The sequence below is a fragment of the Melospiza melodia genome, chromosome 1 (assembly GCF_035770615.1).
Source record: "Melospiza melodia melodia isolate bMelMel2 chromosome 1, bMelMel2.pri, whole genome shotgun sequence".
NCBI lineage: Eukaryota > Metazoa > Chordata > Aves > Passeriformes > Passerellidae > Melospiza > Melospiza melodia.
The window spans coordinates 107,985,948-108,005,507 of NC_086194.1; the positions used below are offsets into that span (position 1 = coordinate 107,985,948).

General features: G+C 38.4%; 1 protein-coding gene across 3 annotated transcripts in view; it reads right to left on the minus strand.

Moving 5' to 3' along the window:
• Window positions 1-7,719: 7,719 nt before the first annotated feature.
• The window catches only part of TMEM245 (transmembrane protein 245), a 75,880-nt gene continuing 64,039 nt past the window's right edge, over window positions 7,720-19,560 (minus strand). For all 3 annotated transcript variants that reach the window (XM_063163710.1, XM_063163732.1, XM_063163721.1), the window contains 4 exons: window positions 19,368-19,468; window positions 17,882-18,056; window positions 15,495-15,689; window positions 7,720-14,481 (listed from right to left, as the gene is read on the minus strand). In XM_063163710.1, coding sequence (XP_063019780.1) covers window positions 14,436-14,481; window positions 15,495-15,689; window positions 17,882-18,056; window positions 19,368-19,468 — 517 coding nt within the window. In that variant the 3' untranslated portion in view covers window positions 7,720-14,435. The remainder of the gene's footprint in view (window positions 14,482-15,494; window positions 15,690-17,881; window positions 18,057-19,367; window positions 19,469-19,560) is intronic.

Sequence of the window (19,560 nt, forward strand, 5' to 3'; positions counted from 1 at the left end):
TTTCTGTTGGTTAATTAGTGTTACAACATGTGCCTTAACTCGAGTCCAAATTTGTTTGGAATCAACTTCTAGCTACCTGATATTGGCATTTTTTCTACTTGAAAAGAAGCTTCTTTGATTTTTCAATTTGCTTTTCCCTAGACTTTGATCAATCCAACATCAATGAGCTTTTTCTTGGCTAAACACCAAAATAACATTATTTTAATCTCACATTAGAAGAAAAAAAATGTCAGGACAGAATTGCCTTTTTTTTTGATTTCAGAACCTTTTTACAGTCGAACACCCTTTCCAGTGCGTGAGCCTCAGGACTAGCCTGAATATTTTCTCAGTTCCATTATTGCCATAGACATACATGGTGCTATCATTTTACACATCCAAGGATTGTACTTCACACAGTCAGTTTGGTTTGACAGGACCTCTGTGATCATTGAGTCCAACCTGTGATCCAACATCAACATTTCCACAAGACCATGGCACTGAGTGCCATGTCCAGTCTTTCTTCAAACACCTGCAGGGATGGTGACACCACCACCTCCCGGGGAAGTCCATTCCAATATCTAATCAACTCTTCTGTTGATTAAAATTCTAAAGCAATTTTTCCTAATATTCAACTTAAACCTCTCCTGGTGCAGTTTAAGACTCTTGTCCTGTTCTTTCTTACCAGGGAGAAGAGGCTGATGCCCACCTGGCTACGCTCTCCTTTCAGGTGGTTGTAGAGAGCGATAAATTCTCCTGCAGGCTGAGCAGCCCCAGCTCCCTCAGCTCTCTGGGCCCAGCCATGCTAACCCAGCAAAGGCCCCTCCTGTCCAAGCTGAGGGCTGCCAGCTTTTCCAGGAGGCTGCTGTGGGAGATGGTGTCCAAGGCGTTGCCGGAATCCAGGTAAACCCACACACAGCCTGTCCCTCACCCACCAGCTGGGTTGTCTGGTCAGGCAGGACCTGCCTTTCCTGAACCTGTGCTTGGCTGGATCTCATCCCTTGGTTGTCCTGCACATGCTTTGTGGTCACACTCAAGGGGATCTGTTCCATGACTTTGCTGGGCACCAAGGCCAGGCTGACAGGCCTGAAGCTCCCTGGATCCTCCTTGGGCCCTTCTTATGGATGTGTGTCCCATTGGCCAACCTCCAGTCATCTGGGGCAGTCCAGTGAGCCAGCACTGATGGCAAATGACAAAGAGCAGCTTGGAGAGTCCTTCCACCCACTCCCTCATCACCCTGGGATGGATCCCATCTGCTCCCAGGGACTCATGAGCATCCAAGGGGCTCAGCAGGTCACTGACTGCTCCCTCCTGGATTACAGGGGGTCCTTTCCTCCTCCATTCCCTGTCCACCAGCTGAGGAGGCTAGTGGTCCTGGGGATAACTGCTGAGGCAAAGAGGGTGTCAAGTACCTGAGCCTTTTCCCTCCTTTGGTGACTATATTCCCTCCCAACACCCAATAAAGCATGGAGGTTTCCTTTGGCTCTCCTTTGTTTCTAATGCATTTAAAAAAAACACTTTTTACTATCCTTTACAGAAGCAGTCCAGTTCAGCTCTAAATGACCTTTCGCCTCTCTGATTTTCTTTCTGCGTGACATCCTTAAACACTGCCTGAGTTGCCTGCCCCTTTTCCTAAGGTGATACACCCTCTTTTTTCCCCTGAGCTCCTGCAAAAGCTCTCTTCTCAGCCAGGATGCTCTTCTTCCCTGCCAGCTCATCTTCTAGCATGTAGGGACAACTTGCTCCTGCACCTTCAAGATTTCTCTCTTGAAGTATATCCAGCCTTCCTGAGCCCCTTTCTTTTCAAGGACTGCTTCCCAAGGCACTTTTCTAACCAGTGTCCCAACAGGCTAAAGTCACCCTCTGGAAATCCAGAGGTCTTTGTCTAACACCACCACCCCCCCCCCCCCCGCCTTGCTTCCCTAATTATTGAAAATGCCCTCATTTCATGGTCACTGTGCCCACTGACCATCACATCTCCCCCCAACATTCCTCTGTCTGCAAACCACAGTCTAGTGGGGCATCGCCCCTGCAGGCTCATTTTTTACCAGCTGTGTGAGAAAGTTCTCTTCCACTCACTCCAGGAACCTCCTAGACTGCCTCCTTGAGCTTACAGGAGACATCCAGCAGGCTAAAGTCTCCCACAAGAACAAGGGCTGGAGATGGTGAAACACCAGCCAGCCACCTATAGAACGATTTGTTTCAACCATTCATCATCCAACACCACTGATTTTCACCCTGTAAGATATCTAAACTGAACCCTGAATGCTTTAAGGGGGATTAGCTTCCAAAATATAATCCTCGTAAAAGATGCAAAATTCTGAAAGCCTCACTTTGCATCTGGCTCTATTAATGAGATCAATTTGGCAAGCAATCAAGATTTCTAAGAAAGAATTTTTACCTGTCATTGCAAATTCTGAGTTGTTGTCATCTTATTACAAAGCTCCCATACTTTCTTGGTGATTTCTCATGGACATCTCACAGCACAGCCAACAAACTCCAACTCCCTCCTTACCCAGCTAACCCACTGTTTTGTGGCACTCATCCTTATTGGACACAGCTGTGGCCTGTTAAGGGCAGGCCTGCTCCTAATCTTTGGTGATTAGTACAGCTGCACTACTCAGGTGTGAGACTGCCTTCTGCACTATCTTTATTTTCTTACATTCTATCCCCCCACACTGAGTTATGGCACTTAACCTTCAAGTAGTTACAATGTTTCCTCAAAAAGTAGCCTTTTTATTATTTCTGATTAATATTTTATTATTTCTATTTATTATTTCTATAGTCACTATGTTTTAATTAAGTTTTCATGTGTGTTACCAATTTCTTAATCTTGATCCTATTTTGACATGGTGTTTGTCAGGTCTCACAGGAGTTCATGAGGTCAACCAAATTCTTGACAATCCATCTAAAGGGAAGCATTACCTTGGGCAAGACCTGCCACACAAATGACTGCCCAGAAGACAGGAAATCTCTTCATCACTGAAATTTAGCCAAATAATTTCTTTTCAAATTTTATTTAATTTGTATGAACATTCAGAGTGCTTCTACTTTGAAAGACAGGACTTAGGTGTAGAAAACCAGCTGTTGTATCTAAGGAAGAGGCTGGTACCTTTCCTCTATGGCCATGGTGAATTTCTTACAGCTGGGAGAACTAAAACTTATTTTCTCCAAATATTTTTTCCTGAGAGATAAAGAGAACAGAAACATTTGAAAATGCACAGGCAAATCAGATGTTCTTGTACAGATACTGAGAAAATTCTGTTTAGCTACTTAGTAGCTACCACGGCAAGGTAGTTCATTCTGGCTAGTAAATTAAATATATCGGAAGCTTTTGTCACCACAGTGCATTCATTTACTCTCACAAAAGAGCAGAAGCGTGTTGAAGTCAAGCTTTTAAATGCTTTGAACCCAGTGGTGATGGTAGGCAGAGAGTTCAAACTAACTGACACTTTCCCAGATAAATACGGCTAGGAAAACACATTGGATTCTATCAATTCACAGTAACTGGCAGCACTTCAAAGGGAAAATCAAATTTATTTCCTCTTGAAGGCAAAAAAAAAAATCATTTTAAATCTTCATGAAGAAATTGGCTTTACAGTGTACAGACAGCTTGTCTTTGTCAGGACATACCAAAAAATGGGAGCAGGAAAAGCACCACTGCAATAGTGCAGCAATGGCAGCCTGGCTACACCCACCTACTAACTGTGTTTCATAAAGCAAAGAAATAACTTATTATATGTCATTACAAACCACCAGGAACCACAATAAAAGGTTTGGCATTCCCAGTGTGCAAGCTGCTGAATTGCCCTGTCACTGACACTTCTTGAAAGCCTCCAGCTAAACCAGCATTTGACAAATGACAAAAAGCCTTTGCTTTACACAGAACAGAATTTGTTTGAAAAACTCTGTAGAAGACTAACTTAAAAAAAAAAAAAAGAAAACAAAACTAAAGAAAATCTGACATTGTTGCCTCCTGAAGGGGATATAATTTGGTTTTAGGCTTTCCATCACACATCTGAACAGGATGCTGTGACTTACCAGGTTGAATTGAAATGAGTAGAATTGAACTGTCTTCACCAAGAAAATGTTCCAGCACGTCTCAGGGAAGGATGACCTTTTAGGACCTTTGTTTGACAGGCATCTAAGCAACTATTTGCTTTGATAAAAATAAGATCTAGATTCCCTTTCTGAAATGCCCAGACTGGTTCTTTGGGTTTTTGGGAAATGCATCGCATTTAAGCAAAATCTTACAACAAAAGTCTGCACCACAAAGTCCTCTTGGACCTCACATTGTTCTCACTCCAAGACTGATATTCCCATTTTCACAAAAAAACTTGCAGCTCCTTTCAACCAGCAAACATAAAATAATGAAGTTGTTCTTTAACTGTCAATCAATATTACTAAATTGTTTTGTTCTATTTTCGGGGGCTTGTAACCATACGTGGACACTTACTGAACATATATCATCTTGACATTTACTATGTAAGCCCTCCAAATCACCAGTCCAGTGCCAAAATCCCTGGAACGATTCTGGCTGGTGGGAGGTGGGACTGCTATTTCCCAAGTTTGCCATCATTAATTTGAGTTCTGAAAATAATGAGACTAGGTCTTGAAAATACCTCTAGTTTGATAAACCTACCTGAATAGTAATTATAAACATATTCATCATTACAAGTCACTGACTGCACCATCTTACAAAAGATTAATTATTTTAACTGTGACACTCCTGTTACTTTTCTTGGTAAAATTGAGGTAGAAGAGAATTATATGGAAATGCTTCTTTGCCATTGTGCTTATTGTTATTTGGTGATCATTGACCTGTTTGTATCATTGGTCACTGATTAATGTCTAACTCTCCATATCAAATGCTCCCAGCCTTTCAATCCATAACCCCAGATGGGGGGCAGCAAATTTAACTCACCAGCATAAGGGTGAATATCCCAAGAAACTGCAGGACTGGTGAAGGGTCTGGAGAAGAAGCCAAATGAAGAGCAGCTGAGGTCACTTGGTCTGTCCAGACTGGAGGAGACTGAAGGGAGACCTCACTGCTGTTACAAATTCCTCATGAGGGGAAGAGGATATCTTCCTCTGATGTCTTCTCTGTGGTGACCAGTGACAGGACCCAAGGGAATGGCCTGAAGTTGTGTCAGGGGAGGTTTAGGTTGGATATTAGGGAAAGTTTCTTCACCCAGAGGGTGGCTGGACACTGGAACAGGCTCCCCAGAGGAATGGTTACAGCACCAGCCTGACAGAGCTTAAGAAGTGTTTGGACACTGCTCTCAGGCACATGGTGTGACTCTTGGGGTGTCCTGTGCAGGGCCAGGAGTTAGCACTGAATGATCCTGATGGGTCCCTTCAAACTCAGCATATTATATAATTCTATGGTAAATTCAAACAAGCCAAAATTTACCAAATTTACCTTTTCTAAACAAGCCAGACTACACTCAGGACCTGAGAATGATTTTTTTTCTTCAGAAAACTGAGAAACATGAGGTACAAAATTTTCAACCTGACTTCTCTCCAAGAAGCAATCTCTGAGCAATCCAAGTGTGCAGTCAGCAGTGCTTTAAAAAGGATGTGCTATGTTAAGTCATGCAAAGCTTCTAAATTAAAATTTTCTCTCTCCCATAAAACAAAAGGAGGGCTTAAGTCAGGCCAGCCAAGATTACACGTGATTTTCCCTAAAACTTGTCAGACAACTTCAGCTGAAAGATACTTATCAACAAATTCTGAAAGCACCAAAAGTTCTCAAAGTTTTATCACAATGGTCTCTCTGCTGTTTGTCTTCTAAAGCAAAGCAAAGCAGGTGTTTGCCAAAGCTAACCTTGGTTTTACTTTTTATTAATAAAAAAAAGAAAAGCAGGTGTTTGCCAAAGCTAATCTTGGTTTTACTTTTTGTTAATAAAAAAGATGAGATTCTGGTAAGAAAGGCAGAATTAAAGCAAACAGTTATCTAAGGCATAAGGATTTGATTCCATCTGTGAATCAAGAATGCAAGTGTGTGCACAGCTGTAAGTCTACAAGGGAAAAAAAAGAAAGAAAACCCAATAAACCACCCCACACAGCTGTTGGTGCAGACTTTTGAGCTCTGCTTTCACCTGCATGTATTGCAAGTACCCTCAGTGTTTAAAATGAAGTTGTGCTGAAGGAACAGGTGGAGATTTTTATAGTTATTGTTACAACAGCAAGAATGAGATAACAGCAGCGGAGGAGACTAGTGTGCCTAACCTGCCTCTTCCTTCAACTATCCTGCATCTGCCAGCTTCACCAGAACACTTGCAAGGGTGAATGCTCAGGTAGCAGCAGAGGCAATGGCAGCACTAACACTCTAATTTCAAAGATTACCTCGTGTAACAAAACAAAAAGAAAGAACTACTTGCTATGATGTGAAACATGAACTTCCTTGAGAAAAATAGTTTGCTCAGAGTAATTTCTGGTTTGGGAAAGTAGAATAAAGCTATTAATTGTTTGATATAAAGCTATGCCAACTGATATAAATATCCTTCAGTCAGAAGTATGGAAGCTGAATTCTTATTGCATTTGATATGATTATAGTCTATAATTCAGTGGCAGCACAGAATTTTATACACAGCATGAGATACCATCTTGGTGCCTTTTTAAACGGCTTTCAGTTTTCTTGGTTATCATTCACCATGTGTTTGGATGTCAACTAGATGTATGTGAATGTCTAGGGTATATTTTTTCTCAAAATGGCAATTGCTTTTTTCTATGAGGTAAAGCCAAAAGACTGCAATCTTTTAAACTCTTTCTCTGGTCAAACCCAGAAGCACATTTTTTGCTTGTTATCTGCCTGATAACTCATCCATATTCTTTACTCTCCCACTCCCAAAATGTTAATGAACTATATTGAACATGTAACTCCTGAACTATTGTGAAGAAATGGTTGAGACTGAGCGGATAGGTTGGTGCTACATCACTATATATTTATCTGAGAAAGGTGTTGAACAGAACTCCTTATTTTCTTTAATAAAAACACCATTATGTGCACAATAAAATGACAAAAAAACCCATACAAGAGCTAAGGAATTCTCACAGAAGTAGATGTGCTTTGGCTTGCCTGATTACAGGTGCATTTGGTTTGGTTCTAACTTAAAAGGAATTCTGAGAACCTTGGAAAACTTGCCTCAATTAAAAAAAAAAAATTAAATCATAATTATGTTACTAGAGTCAATTGTTAAACCCCTCCTGCTGTATATGCATAAAACAAGTTTTACCCCTTCAGAGAACTAAGGAGGTACCAGCTAATACTGACTCTCCTGTAGGAAATACTTCAAGGTGCTGTTCCCAGAACAGTGAGAGGGGTGGAAACTGCAACCATCAGCCATATCTCATTTTTAAAGGTGAGCAGTCATGCAGGGAGGATCATGCAGGATTTTATAATGATCTAAAACTCCACTTAGGCACTAAACAACCATTTCCAGTTCAGAGAGCAGGCCATAATGGAAGCCACTTGAATTACTTACAGGTGCTGAATGGGAGCTTTTGTGGTACTGCAGGCAGTGCAGCAAGCTGCCAGGTGCCAGCTGAGCCACAGCTACCCTGGAGCCTCTGTCCTTCCCTTTCCCACAGAAAATGCAAGGAAAAGTGAAGTATGGCTTCTCTCAGTGACACACAGGGGCTGCAGATCCAGCTTGGCCTCCAGCACACCTTTTATTTCACCACATTAACTGCTGCCTCTGGGGCTGATTCCAAAGAACCCATCATTCAAATCAAACTCAGTTCTCTTTATGTTAATGGCATTTTATTTCAAAATATATTAACCATTCTGTGCTTACAAAGGACTGCAAGTGTGAATACAATATCAAGTTAAAAGCTTCTTAAACCTGCTACAAAACCCATTTTATTAGGATGAGGACTGGTGCATACAATCAAAATTATTTAGTTTAAATACCTCTGCAGTCTACACAAGTAGTTCTCAACCTTAACTTACACATTTCATTGGGCCACAGATGGACACAGGGGTTATATTGTCAGTATTTTACATGCACAACCAGGTACTCTATCAAACCCAATTACTGATCAGTTTTGAACACAGTTCCATTCTGAAGATGTATCACACATACAGACAAAATTTGTGTCAACAGACAATAGAAGTTATTGCTCCAAATCCCCATGGGGCCTGGTAGGAACACACACTTTAGAACAACCTGTGCTCTGTAATGCAAAACATCTGCTGTTAGGTTTGAGTAGGATGTAGCCAGTCTTAGGATAAGATGTCAAAAGTTTCTTTGGATTTGGTTTGGTGACATTTCCCAAGTGAAAAAAAACTCCAACCCTCCCCTGACCAAAACATCAAATGCTAGCTAGCATATATAAATATATATATATATAGGCAAGAACCTAACTACTGATATAAAAAGTTGGTTTCCAACCACCCAACCATCACTAAAGCACAGAAAATTGGTGTTTAAAGGCAACAATCTGAACAAATTGAATGCTTGCTGAATATACACATGATGACAGATGACAAGCTGAAAACCCTGATCTACACAGAGAGTAGGTTATGAACAATACAAAAGTAGTTTTTATTGATACTTGAGAAAGATTCTGGTTTAGGCTGAGACTAGCAGAAAGAGTAGTAAATACTGGGATTTTGTTTTTCCAACCTTATGGCCCAGATGCCAGTTCTTAAGCCTAATGAACTTTTGCAGCGTGGCTACTTTTTGGCTTTGTGATATCTCTTACATTTAATCTACATGAATACCATGAAACATTTCTCTGACTATAGGTTCTCATTGGACCACTGTCTATGACACTCTAGTGGGTAAAAAGTGAGGCTAGGAGAAGAAATCAACTTTTTGCTTTAAAAACATAATTCTAAAAATTCTTCATATATATATATATATATATATATATATATATATATATATATATATACATGCTAGAGCACTCACTCTGCTTTATCAGCTTGCAGATTCACCCTGCTGCAAGCAAATCTGCCCTGCATCTCACTCAAACCTGGCTTTGGTGTCACCAAATAGTATTTATATTAAAAAATTAACCTTCAATTCAATGCAACATGAATTATATTTGTCCAAGTCCATCCATTTGCAGAGCAGATCAAGGATGCATTTATTTCCAATTAGCACTTCCTTCCTGAATTGGACATACTATTTCAATATGGACACTAAAAGCATGCCTCCAGGTCCTGGAATCAATTCCCAAAGGTGGATGGAAGCAATACTCTCATGTACTAAACCATATTCCAAACAAGATACCAGAGGGGCGGTGGATGAGTTTAAAGTCTGGGGAACTGAAGATGTATTTCATTACCTAATTATTTTGGCAGTTTTTAGAGGATGTGTGCAAATACCTCCAGGAACAGCAACCTCTCAGCAATGCATTACTAGCAGCTTTTCTCTACTTTACACGAACTACAATTAAACAGTGGTAGTCATGCTACCAGGATTTGCTTGGCTCTTCCTCAATCTGTGTCAAGTAAACATGAATTGTAGAAAACGTTGCTTGTTTTCATTATGTACAGGCACTATTTTATTCTCAGGTATCTTAAAAATATTAGGACAAAATTTCAGTTAAAGTCTGATTAGGACAGAGACTCTCAATATTTATATAACACTGCATATCAATATATACATTTGCAAACCCAGAATCCCTGAATATATTTATGACTTTTGGCATTGTTTCTTTCAAAACCCTAGTTTATTTTAAACTTATTTCCAATTTTATCACTTAAAAGCAATTTTGGAAAATTTTACCATAAAGCATTAAGGTACCTTAGTAAAATGACAGATAGACAGTGCCAGGTCAAAGATCAAATCTCCCTAATGTTTGTTAAGAGTTTTAAAAGATTCCAGTTTTGTACAAAGAGAAATAATAAGGAAATTGTTGAGTTGGCTTCAGCAAAAAGTGTAAGAACTAAGAAGAAAACCTTTGAAATACAAATCAATACAGAGTTTATAAAGATGATGCATCCATGGATTTAAGAGATGTCAGTTGACACTGAAAGATTATCTGGCAAATCAATTTTCTCTTGCAAAATTGGAAACTTCAAGGTAAGCAACTGCATCTCTGGAAGAATGCTACCTCTGCTATTAAACCTAATGAATGCACCCTTCAGCACCTTCAAAGGAAATCATAGCCACTTCCAGAGGTAGCATCCATTAAGGTGGCAGAATCCCCAGACTTTAATATAATATAAACACAATATAAATTGTGTTTATATTATATTAAAGTCAATATAATATACACACAGCTTTTGAATAAAGGCAGCGGTGGAAACACCCACTACCAGTGATACAAAGCTATGGAATCTCAGTAGAATAATGGTATTTTTCCATCCTCAGTGGATCAGGTCCACAGGAAAGGCTACACTGCAGTATTCCTAGTACCAGGGATCAGCAGCAGAGCAAACACAATTCAGCTGCTGCTTTTACTGGAGAACAATTTCATCCAGTTTTGTTTATTCAGGCTTTCTGAAAAACAATGTTGAATACTGCAGCATACACCTATTTCAAAAGTTATGCCTATACGCACCATGGAAAATACTGGAGACGGCATCCAACTTCCCCTGAACAATGCTTTTTTCTTATTTTAACTAAACAGATTATGGATTTCCTATTCCAATAATCTCTGACAAAATATACATGAAGTATATCCTCCTCCCCTGTGTCTTTAAGAGAAGCCCCACAGAGCTTGAAATCAGACAAGCAGAAGTGTACCTGCACATACACATGTGCACATATCTCTGCATAGAAATAACATGTGGGTATCAACTTAGCTTCTGAAAAATGTGCATCATATGTATTATTATAATGTTAAACTGTTTCTTATTGAGCAGCCTTTCAAAATAAGTTATTTCTGCTCCCAATTGGTCATGGTGCACCTGTGCTGAAAGCCACCATATTGTAGTAAGGCTGGCAAAATGAATGTGTGCCAGGTTCTTGCCCATTGCAGTCTGCTCCTGGATGGATCCAATTAAGCCAGTATGCACACCTGAAGCTAACATGACACAGTCACCTGGGCCAGCTCTGCTACAGCAGTGCTCAGCCAAGGTACAGGAAGGAAAGGCTAACTCAGACTCGAGTGCCAGAAACAGCACCAGCCCTTTGGCACTACACTTGATTGCAATTCCCCAAGGAGAACGATAAAAACCACCACAGCTGAATTTCACAATACCTTAAGACCACATTGTTTTGCATTACTATGAGCATTCCCTTCTGAACTCTAAATTATTAAACGCTAAATGTACTAAATACACTTACTAAGTACCTGCTCCTGGAATGACTGTTTACAGTAAAGCTAAAGAGCATCAACTTCTTGCCTCCAAGCAAGCAGAAAAGATGGCTCTCCTAAAAAAACCACACTGCAGAGAGTGGTGGGGCTTTTTTTATTGGTTGGGTGGTTGTTGTTGTGGGATCTTGGAGCAGGGAGTTGAGCTGGCTTTTTTGAAAGCAACAATACATGTACTAAAATCTTATCCCATTGAACTGCTGGTTGTTTTTGCAGATGAGGCAATATAACCATGAACTGGCACTTCTCAAAGACCAGATGTCAAAATGACCAGTTTGATTATTTTCAAGACTGATCTATACTAAACCATTCCTACAAAGGCTGAGTCTGCTCAGAAAATAATATAGATTGCTAAATACTCAATGACAAGTTCTTCTATTTCTGCTGGTAATTAGACACTTGCTAAACACGAAACCCAAATAATCAAAGTATGCTCTTTCATAAGGTGGTATTTTGTGGTTTTGGGGATTTTTGTGGTTTTTTTCCTAAACATGGTGAAAATCAGTGATTACTTCCTATTCCAAGAAGGTGTTATTGGAAGTTTTGTTCTTTATTCTTCTTTTCTTTTTGGTTGTATATGTTACTGCACCATTACTGAACCATATAGTTGGTTCCTCAATCAAGTACAGCAGACAGCATGAGCTCCTGAAGCTACATTTACTGACTACACTTACTACATGTACTATGGATGGTTCTTCATGAGCTGAATTTGGAACAGAAAGCATCAAAATGAAGCCTCATTTCAAAGGAGGACAAACTAAACAACATTCCATCAGATGTGAATTCTCCGTATAAAAGGATTCCACGATGGAAAAGGAACATTTCAAAACAGCAATGTATCTTCCCAGGTGATTTTACTCATTTGCATTACTGAAGTTAATGGAGTCTCAATCATGGTTTTAATTTTCACAGCAAAGACCCTTCTTTGATCAAAGGCAATTGGTTGAAGGGGAAAAAGAAAACTTAAAACCAAACAAAATAATGCATTTTAATGACTAAAATGACCAAGTCGAGTACCACAGGAGTATGAAAGATTGTCTCAGAAAATGGGATAGCAAATGTGGACAATAAACGTGTCTTGACCAGTGAGCAAAGAGGTGCTTTCAATGCTGTCTACAAGAAGCTACAACAAGAACACAACAAGTCAGTGCAAAACTATGAACTAAAAAAAGTAATACAATAAAGAAGTTGCCTAAATATCATGGTGGTCTCATTCCACCTGGTTAGAAAGTTGCAGGAGTATTTTAGTAAAGCCTGAGGTTTCCCCACATCCTCCACCCTAGCCACCAACAATTATAAAAATGTGTTTCACTTAAGCTTTTTCATAAGCCACAAAACCAAGGAGATGAAACAGATACTTGATTCAACCAACACATTCTTCTTATTCACTTAACGATCTGTAGATCTTTCAGAATTTAAAATATTAAATGGTATGTTTCCATGTTTTGATAAACCTGAGTCATCCTACTAAATTAGGCTCAAGTCTGTCCCTCAAACACATACCTGCAAGTGTGCACAAACAGCATACTTAATCCCTCTCATTTAAAACATACAATTTTATCAGTAAAATTGTAGCAGCTTATTTTGAAAATCTGAGGAGCAGAGTATTTGTGTCTTGTTAGGCAGCCTATTTATTGCAAACCTACAGCAGGACTTTCTTCTTTACTCAGTACCAGAGTGCTTTCCAATCACTTTCCATGGCAATGTATTTTTGAAAACAATCTTCCAAATCTGTCAGCACTCCTAAAACTCACGTAAAACAAACATCTGCAAGCTGTTTGTGCACATATCTTAGATATCCTTATCCCTGGATAAGATCCCTTTGTTTCAAGCATTGAATTACTGTCAACAATAAATACAAGGCATGCCTATATTTTGTACAACTCATTATCAATCAAACTCTGAAATCAATTTGAGTTACTGGAAACTGAAAGGTGGTTCTTTGGTTAAGCAAGTGCATCTGCTACTTTGTACTAGGGCCTCACTGGATTTGCGGAAAAGCTGTGCAAGTACGAAATACTTACCAAAACCCCACTTCTCATTTACAAAAAGGATCTGACAATCAATACAAAAGGCCTTAAATGTCACCAAAGCTGCATTTTAAGTAAAATTACATATTCAAGATCTTTGCTTATTAATAAGATGCACCTTAATATATTAAGATATATCCTATATCTCAGCAAGATATGTGGCCAGCTGCTTGACAGGGTTAAAAAGCCCCAAATAAGCTAAACCAAAATCTATGTTCTCTCCCCTTTCTTTCTGGTACTAAAATTTGTTTAAAAAGTGAATGGAACTAGCCACAGCATTTGAAAATCAACATTAAACAATTCCCATGAAACTTCTTCCAATTACTGGAAGGACATGTGACCATCCTACATTACTACTGTCTGAAAACACTTAAGGCCTTTGATTAAATTTACTTGACAAGATGACTCCACTGGGAGGGTGGATAAACAGCAAAATATTATCAGATTTTGCTGAAAATGGGGGCAAGACTTAAACTATTTAAACAAGTCTTCCTATGTCAGTAAGAGGAAAACTCACATTTAACAGTTTGCATTTCTATAAATATCAGGAAGATTTTTAAAATACCAGTCTCCAACAACATTAAATTTCAGTGCGTGTAAGTGAATAATATTTAAGTGTTATTATGAGTTACAGATGATGATTGAAGCTTATAAAGAAACACCTTGAGGAGAAGCAAACTATTACATTATACTTTCATTTCACAATGAGTGGTTTGCCCTTCTTTTGCCACCAGATTGCCTAAAAATAAATATTTTGGAATTACAGCTTTCTTTAAAGCTACTACAGTTTAATAAGACAAATAATCCAATAAATAAAAGCCAAGTTAGTAATTTCAGGAGATAAGATAACGACTCCAGTGGATGTACCTGTCCTCTTAACTATTCTTTTGCTAAGACAGAAGGTCTTAAAGTCTTCAACAAGGCAGCTGACTGTGTGTTGGTATGCAAAGCCATGGGAATTAGACATTCTCTCTGGAAGAGGCAAAGTGCACAATAATGTAAGGCCAGTGCTTTCTCCTAAAGCATTCTATGCTTCCCTGTGAGCAGCCCCCAGGCAGAGCTGGGAAGGGACAGAAGGCCATCCATGGCTGTTGTGAACCCAAGACAGAAGACAGCGGTTCCCTCATGTTGCAGGGGTACAGCCCAGCACCTCCCTCACTCAGCAGACATCTTCGCCTCCTCAGGGCTCTCTCTAGGTGACCTGAGAGATGGAGGGAGGAAAAGAAGTGAAAAGTAAGACACAAATCTGCCCAGTGATTCCAAATAATTGTTTCTGATAAAATAAAGGAGAACCAAACACACATGAAGATTTTTTGTGTGTACTTGGAAGCTCTGTTTAAAACAGGGCAACTGGAATGTAACTTTTACAAGCCAGAGACTACAGACAGGTCCAATTAGGAGTTTTTCTCCTTAATTACACAGATGAAAGGAGACAGCACTATTCATGTGAATAAGGCAAAGAATCATTTCTGACAAGCAGAGAATCCTCTTCAAGTTACATGTATAATGAGCTAACCTACATAGTTTAACAAGACAGTAATAACATTAAAATAGCTACTGTTGTTAATATTGCCACAATGTGATTTACAATTCTAAGTAGTTATTCAATTATGAGTTTATTCCTAACTGCATTATTATTATTATTATCCCATTTCTAACTGTACAGTTTAAAGACACATTTCTATATTCCATAATTCTGTAACTTCAATAATGAAATTACTAAGGACAATACTTTTAATGAAAAAATGGCATATAATGATATCACATTTTTTTAAATCTAGGTAGGTTTATATTTTGTAGTATTGTAGATTAGGACATAAAAAAGGAAGTAATTTGGGGCAGGCCCCTTTTTAAGGGCAATGAACTCTTAGATATCCATAATAAGAGTTTAAAAATTATGTTCAATCATTTCCTAGCACAACAGCAACATATAAATTAGAGGACATAAATGTATTATCAGCAAATTTTCTAAATGAGCCTTCTGTAAGAGGCTGAGAGACATTAAACAAACACTTCCCATATACATGTTCCAGTGAGTTCTTTACTTAGCCATACTTTTTATTTCTAGAATATGGGACAGCTGAATCCTCTTCAAATACTACAGTACTCACACACTACTATATGAACCCGAGGCACACATTGCCTACACCTGTGAATAGGCACAGTGATGTGTGTGAAAACACAACTCATACAAGTAAGGCATTTCCAGCTCACCGGTAAATCTGCAATGGCCACGCTGCCTGCGATGGAGTGGGCACAGAATTCGTTGGACTCACCAACATGGCACTATATATATTGGAAGCAACCACAAGTATACAAAGGAGAATTGGTCCTATGATGGCCCCTTCCAGTCCCAGGTAATATGCTCCACCAGCTACTGCAAGGCCTGTCAGGTAAGGGTGACCCCCTCTGCCACAAGAACAACAACATTAAATTAAGAACAAACACAGCATTATCAATTAAGAAATGTGAATTAATACTGAAATTTCATTAAGCTTAGGAAACGACCCATCTAGGTATAGCTACACATATTTACACTATAAACTGCTGTCTGAATGACTGCACAAAGGTTCCAAGCTGCATTCTGTGCTGTATTCGCATGACTGATCAAACACTGTTGCAGCCTGGAATGCTGGTAAGATCCACAGTGGAATAGTTACTTTACAGACATCTGCTGAACAATGTCTGAAGGGTTTAATGGCAAACACACTTCCATTTTGAGAGTGGAAAGATGGTTGGTTACACAGATTGCTCATGTTTTATGGTCAAGAACTGTTGAAGTTTATTTTAACACAATTAGCAACAGGTAATATGAGGACCCCTGAGCAAAGCCATTCAGTTAGCTGATGACAGCAACTTGAAGTGCATCTTTTAAAGAACAGTTAGCACACAGTTTTTAAAGAAACAGCCATGTCTTCTCATTTTGTTATAAAAATCCTCTCAGACTGAGTGTTTGCTATCATTAGCTTTTAACCTTTTCAGATGAAAAAGTATTTTAATGAACATTTTAATGATTTTAATGAACATATTAATATTTACTGGAAAGTAAATATTATTAGTAGTAATACTTTAATGTATTACTTAATGTATTAATTTAATGTTTTAATGAACATAGTAATATTTACTGGAAAATACCAGAAGAGCATTTTGATAAAAGCTCTTACAGCAGCAAGTAAACCAGTTTTATTTTCTGTATCAGTGTTTACACAATAACAGCATTTACACAAAGCCTGCTCATCATTCCTCATTCTTTATACCTAAAATAATGATGACAATATGGTATTGTAGAAGAAAAACTACAGCTGAAACTTGGCACACAATTCCCAGGAAGTTCCTCTAAATTCTGAGTGTAATACATAGAAAATGTCAGCTAGTCAATTCAGAGCTCCAGCAGCTCCTGAGGTTTCTACCGTGGTCCTGATTTCTACTCAACTCCCAAGTTTTAAGTCTTCACCTTCAACACAACCATGTGCAAAACAAGGCCATGAAACATGACCTATTAAATCTGACACACCTCAATCATGTCTCACCCAGATCAAACTTAACCTACTGGCAGGACCAGACTGCTCTCCTGAGGAGACAAACGTGGGCTGAAGTTTTATGTTTCTCCAACAATAGACATTAATTATTTCTAAACCTTTAAAAACTTCAATTTTTTTCCCAGCATTTGCGTCAGTTTAGACATTCTTTTGCCTAGTTTTCTAAATTAAACAACAGATCACATAATGAAATAGGGCTACATAAAGGTAATCTATTTGGAAAACCCTGCATAACCTAATTATAGCTATTTCAAATAGGTTTAATCTAATCTGCAAGACATCATGATGCTCACTGTTCAATTTATTGGGAAGAACACAATTTTCCTCTGCTGTCAGAAAATCTATTCCTCCCTCATATATTTTCTGGACAGTAAACAGAGTTTGTATCCTCTACAGTCAAAAAAAAAATGTATTCTAGGAAGCAGAAGAATTATTGGCTATTTAAATAGTTACTAACCTTAAATTTATCGATGATTTATTGTTGGGAAAAAAATGTAATTTGATTATACTTCACTATTAGGTTTAATTAATCCAAAATAACTATAGGCACAGTCTATGAAAATTAGTATTAATATTTGGCATATTATCATTAGGTACAGTCTGTTCAGTGTAATTATATTTAGCAAACAAAAATACTAATTTCTAACAACACAGAAGTGAACCACTTTATTCTACATTAACTCTATTTTTTTTGTGGTCCCTAAATAGCTCATGGTTTTATCTGCTCTGCAGCATTATCTGGCATTAGGAGATAAAAAGAAAATGCTACACACCTTTACTTAGTAATTAGATAAACAGAAAACATAAACTAATTCTAACAACCCAACTGAAACAGTTCATTTTGCTGATGTTGAGTTCAAGACCTCTGAAGTGTCAAAGCTCATAGAAAAGTGGCCTGGGAAAATGAAGGCACTTAGGCCAGTAAAATTGCTTACGATGAGGTTATTCCTGGGCTTGAAGATACTGTTTTGCATGCTTCAGAAAAATGAGTTTAATTAAAGGCATCAGTGATTGTCAATCACTTTTACAATGCTAATTTTAAAAAGTGTTCAATGTACTTACCCTGATATATCTGAATAAATTGCTGTATCTACAAAATAGGTTGGCAAGAGGTGAAAAACCAAGAGCAGAAGGGCTTTGCATCCCTGTCCTTGCACAAGCCACAAATCTAGGACTGCAGGGACTGCTGCCCAGTATGTCCCCAGAAATGGCACTGCTCCAAGGATTGCTGCTAATGCTAGAGCACACAGAAGCAGAAGTGAAAAAAAGATCACAGAAACATATTTCACAAATATATTTACAGTTACATTCTGACACTTTTGCCACACCAGTAAGTCCCCCTTCCATCAAGTGCTAGAAATAAAGCATTGAAGAAGTGCCAGATGAGGCTCTTGGTGTTTCACAGCTCAGGTTTAGGAACATTTCCCATACAGAAGAGCTTCAGCCACTGACAGTCATAAGGAGTTAAGAGGCATCAGTTTAGAAGAACTTGAAGTTATACCAATCATGTACATTTCTTACTGTGTAAAAAAGCAAATGAACCCAAGTCTCACTCTAACTTACTGCGTCTCCTGCAGGCATCCATAATAGTGAGAAAGCAGGAAAATATTAGATCTATGACATATATTTCTGTATGCAAACGTGTGCACACAGCTGCACACCCTTCTGCTTATAACAAAGACCTATTGTAATCTAAAGCAATACAGATCTGGTGCCACCATAATTTAATGCACCTTCTGTATAATAAACATAATACAAAGCACAACTAAGTGTTTGGTTTTTTTTTGGTATCATTAACCAGAAAGCAAAAACCTTTAAGATTTCGCATGTAGCTGAAAAAAAATAAGACTGATTACTCTCTAAGTAGGTCTAGTGACAATCAATGCCTTTAAGACAGTTGCACTTTACAATACAGCCATTTCCCATTATATTGGGGTTTGTTGCTTCATAGCTTCCCCTTATGCTTCCTTGTACACAAACACTTTGCAATTACTATTATTATCATTCTATATAGAGAAAGAAGGGCAAAGAGGAACAGGGAAGAAGGTTTCTCTCTGAGAAACTGTCCAGCCATTTCCAAAACTAGGATTAAATAATAAAAGAAAATCAGAGGCTGGTAATACAGTCAGAGAACACTACTGAGAATAAGAAGCATTCTTTTATCATGCATTTCCATGATAGCACATCTTCCTGCATTTAGGCATCTTGAAAAATCAGCACCTGTCAACTGTGAAAGAAACCAAAGTCAAGACAGGTAGAATAAAGTTAAAATCTGAAAACACTTGAACTGAATACAAGAGAGAAGGAATTAGACCTAGCAAACAAAACAGAAAGAAGAGGTAAAATAGCTGGCAGGGAATGTGTTGTGAAAACAGAAAAAGGCAAGGCTCAGGGTAAGAGCAATCAGGGCCTTCTCTCCACCCTTCACACAGCCAAATTCTCCAAGATCAGACAGACCTAAGGTTATCAGCAACACTTAATATTTCTGATTTTTTACAATAAATAATTACATAATATTAGTTATTAATATAATTGCTCAAATCCTTACCAGATGGTATGAAGACTATGTTAATCCCAAATATAGTGTGAGTCAGCCAAGTGTAGAGTCCATAGAACCCAGCCATTTTGAGGGAAGCATCAAACACACCTCTAAAACGATCAAAGAGACTCTGTTAATTGTTATTAGCAAGACGATTCCAAGAACTACGAAGACACACACACAGGTTGCTTTGAATAACTGA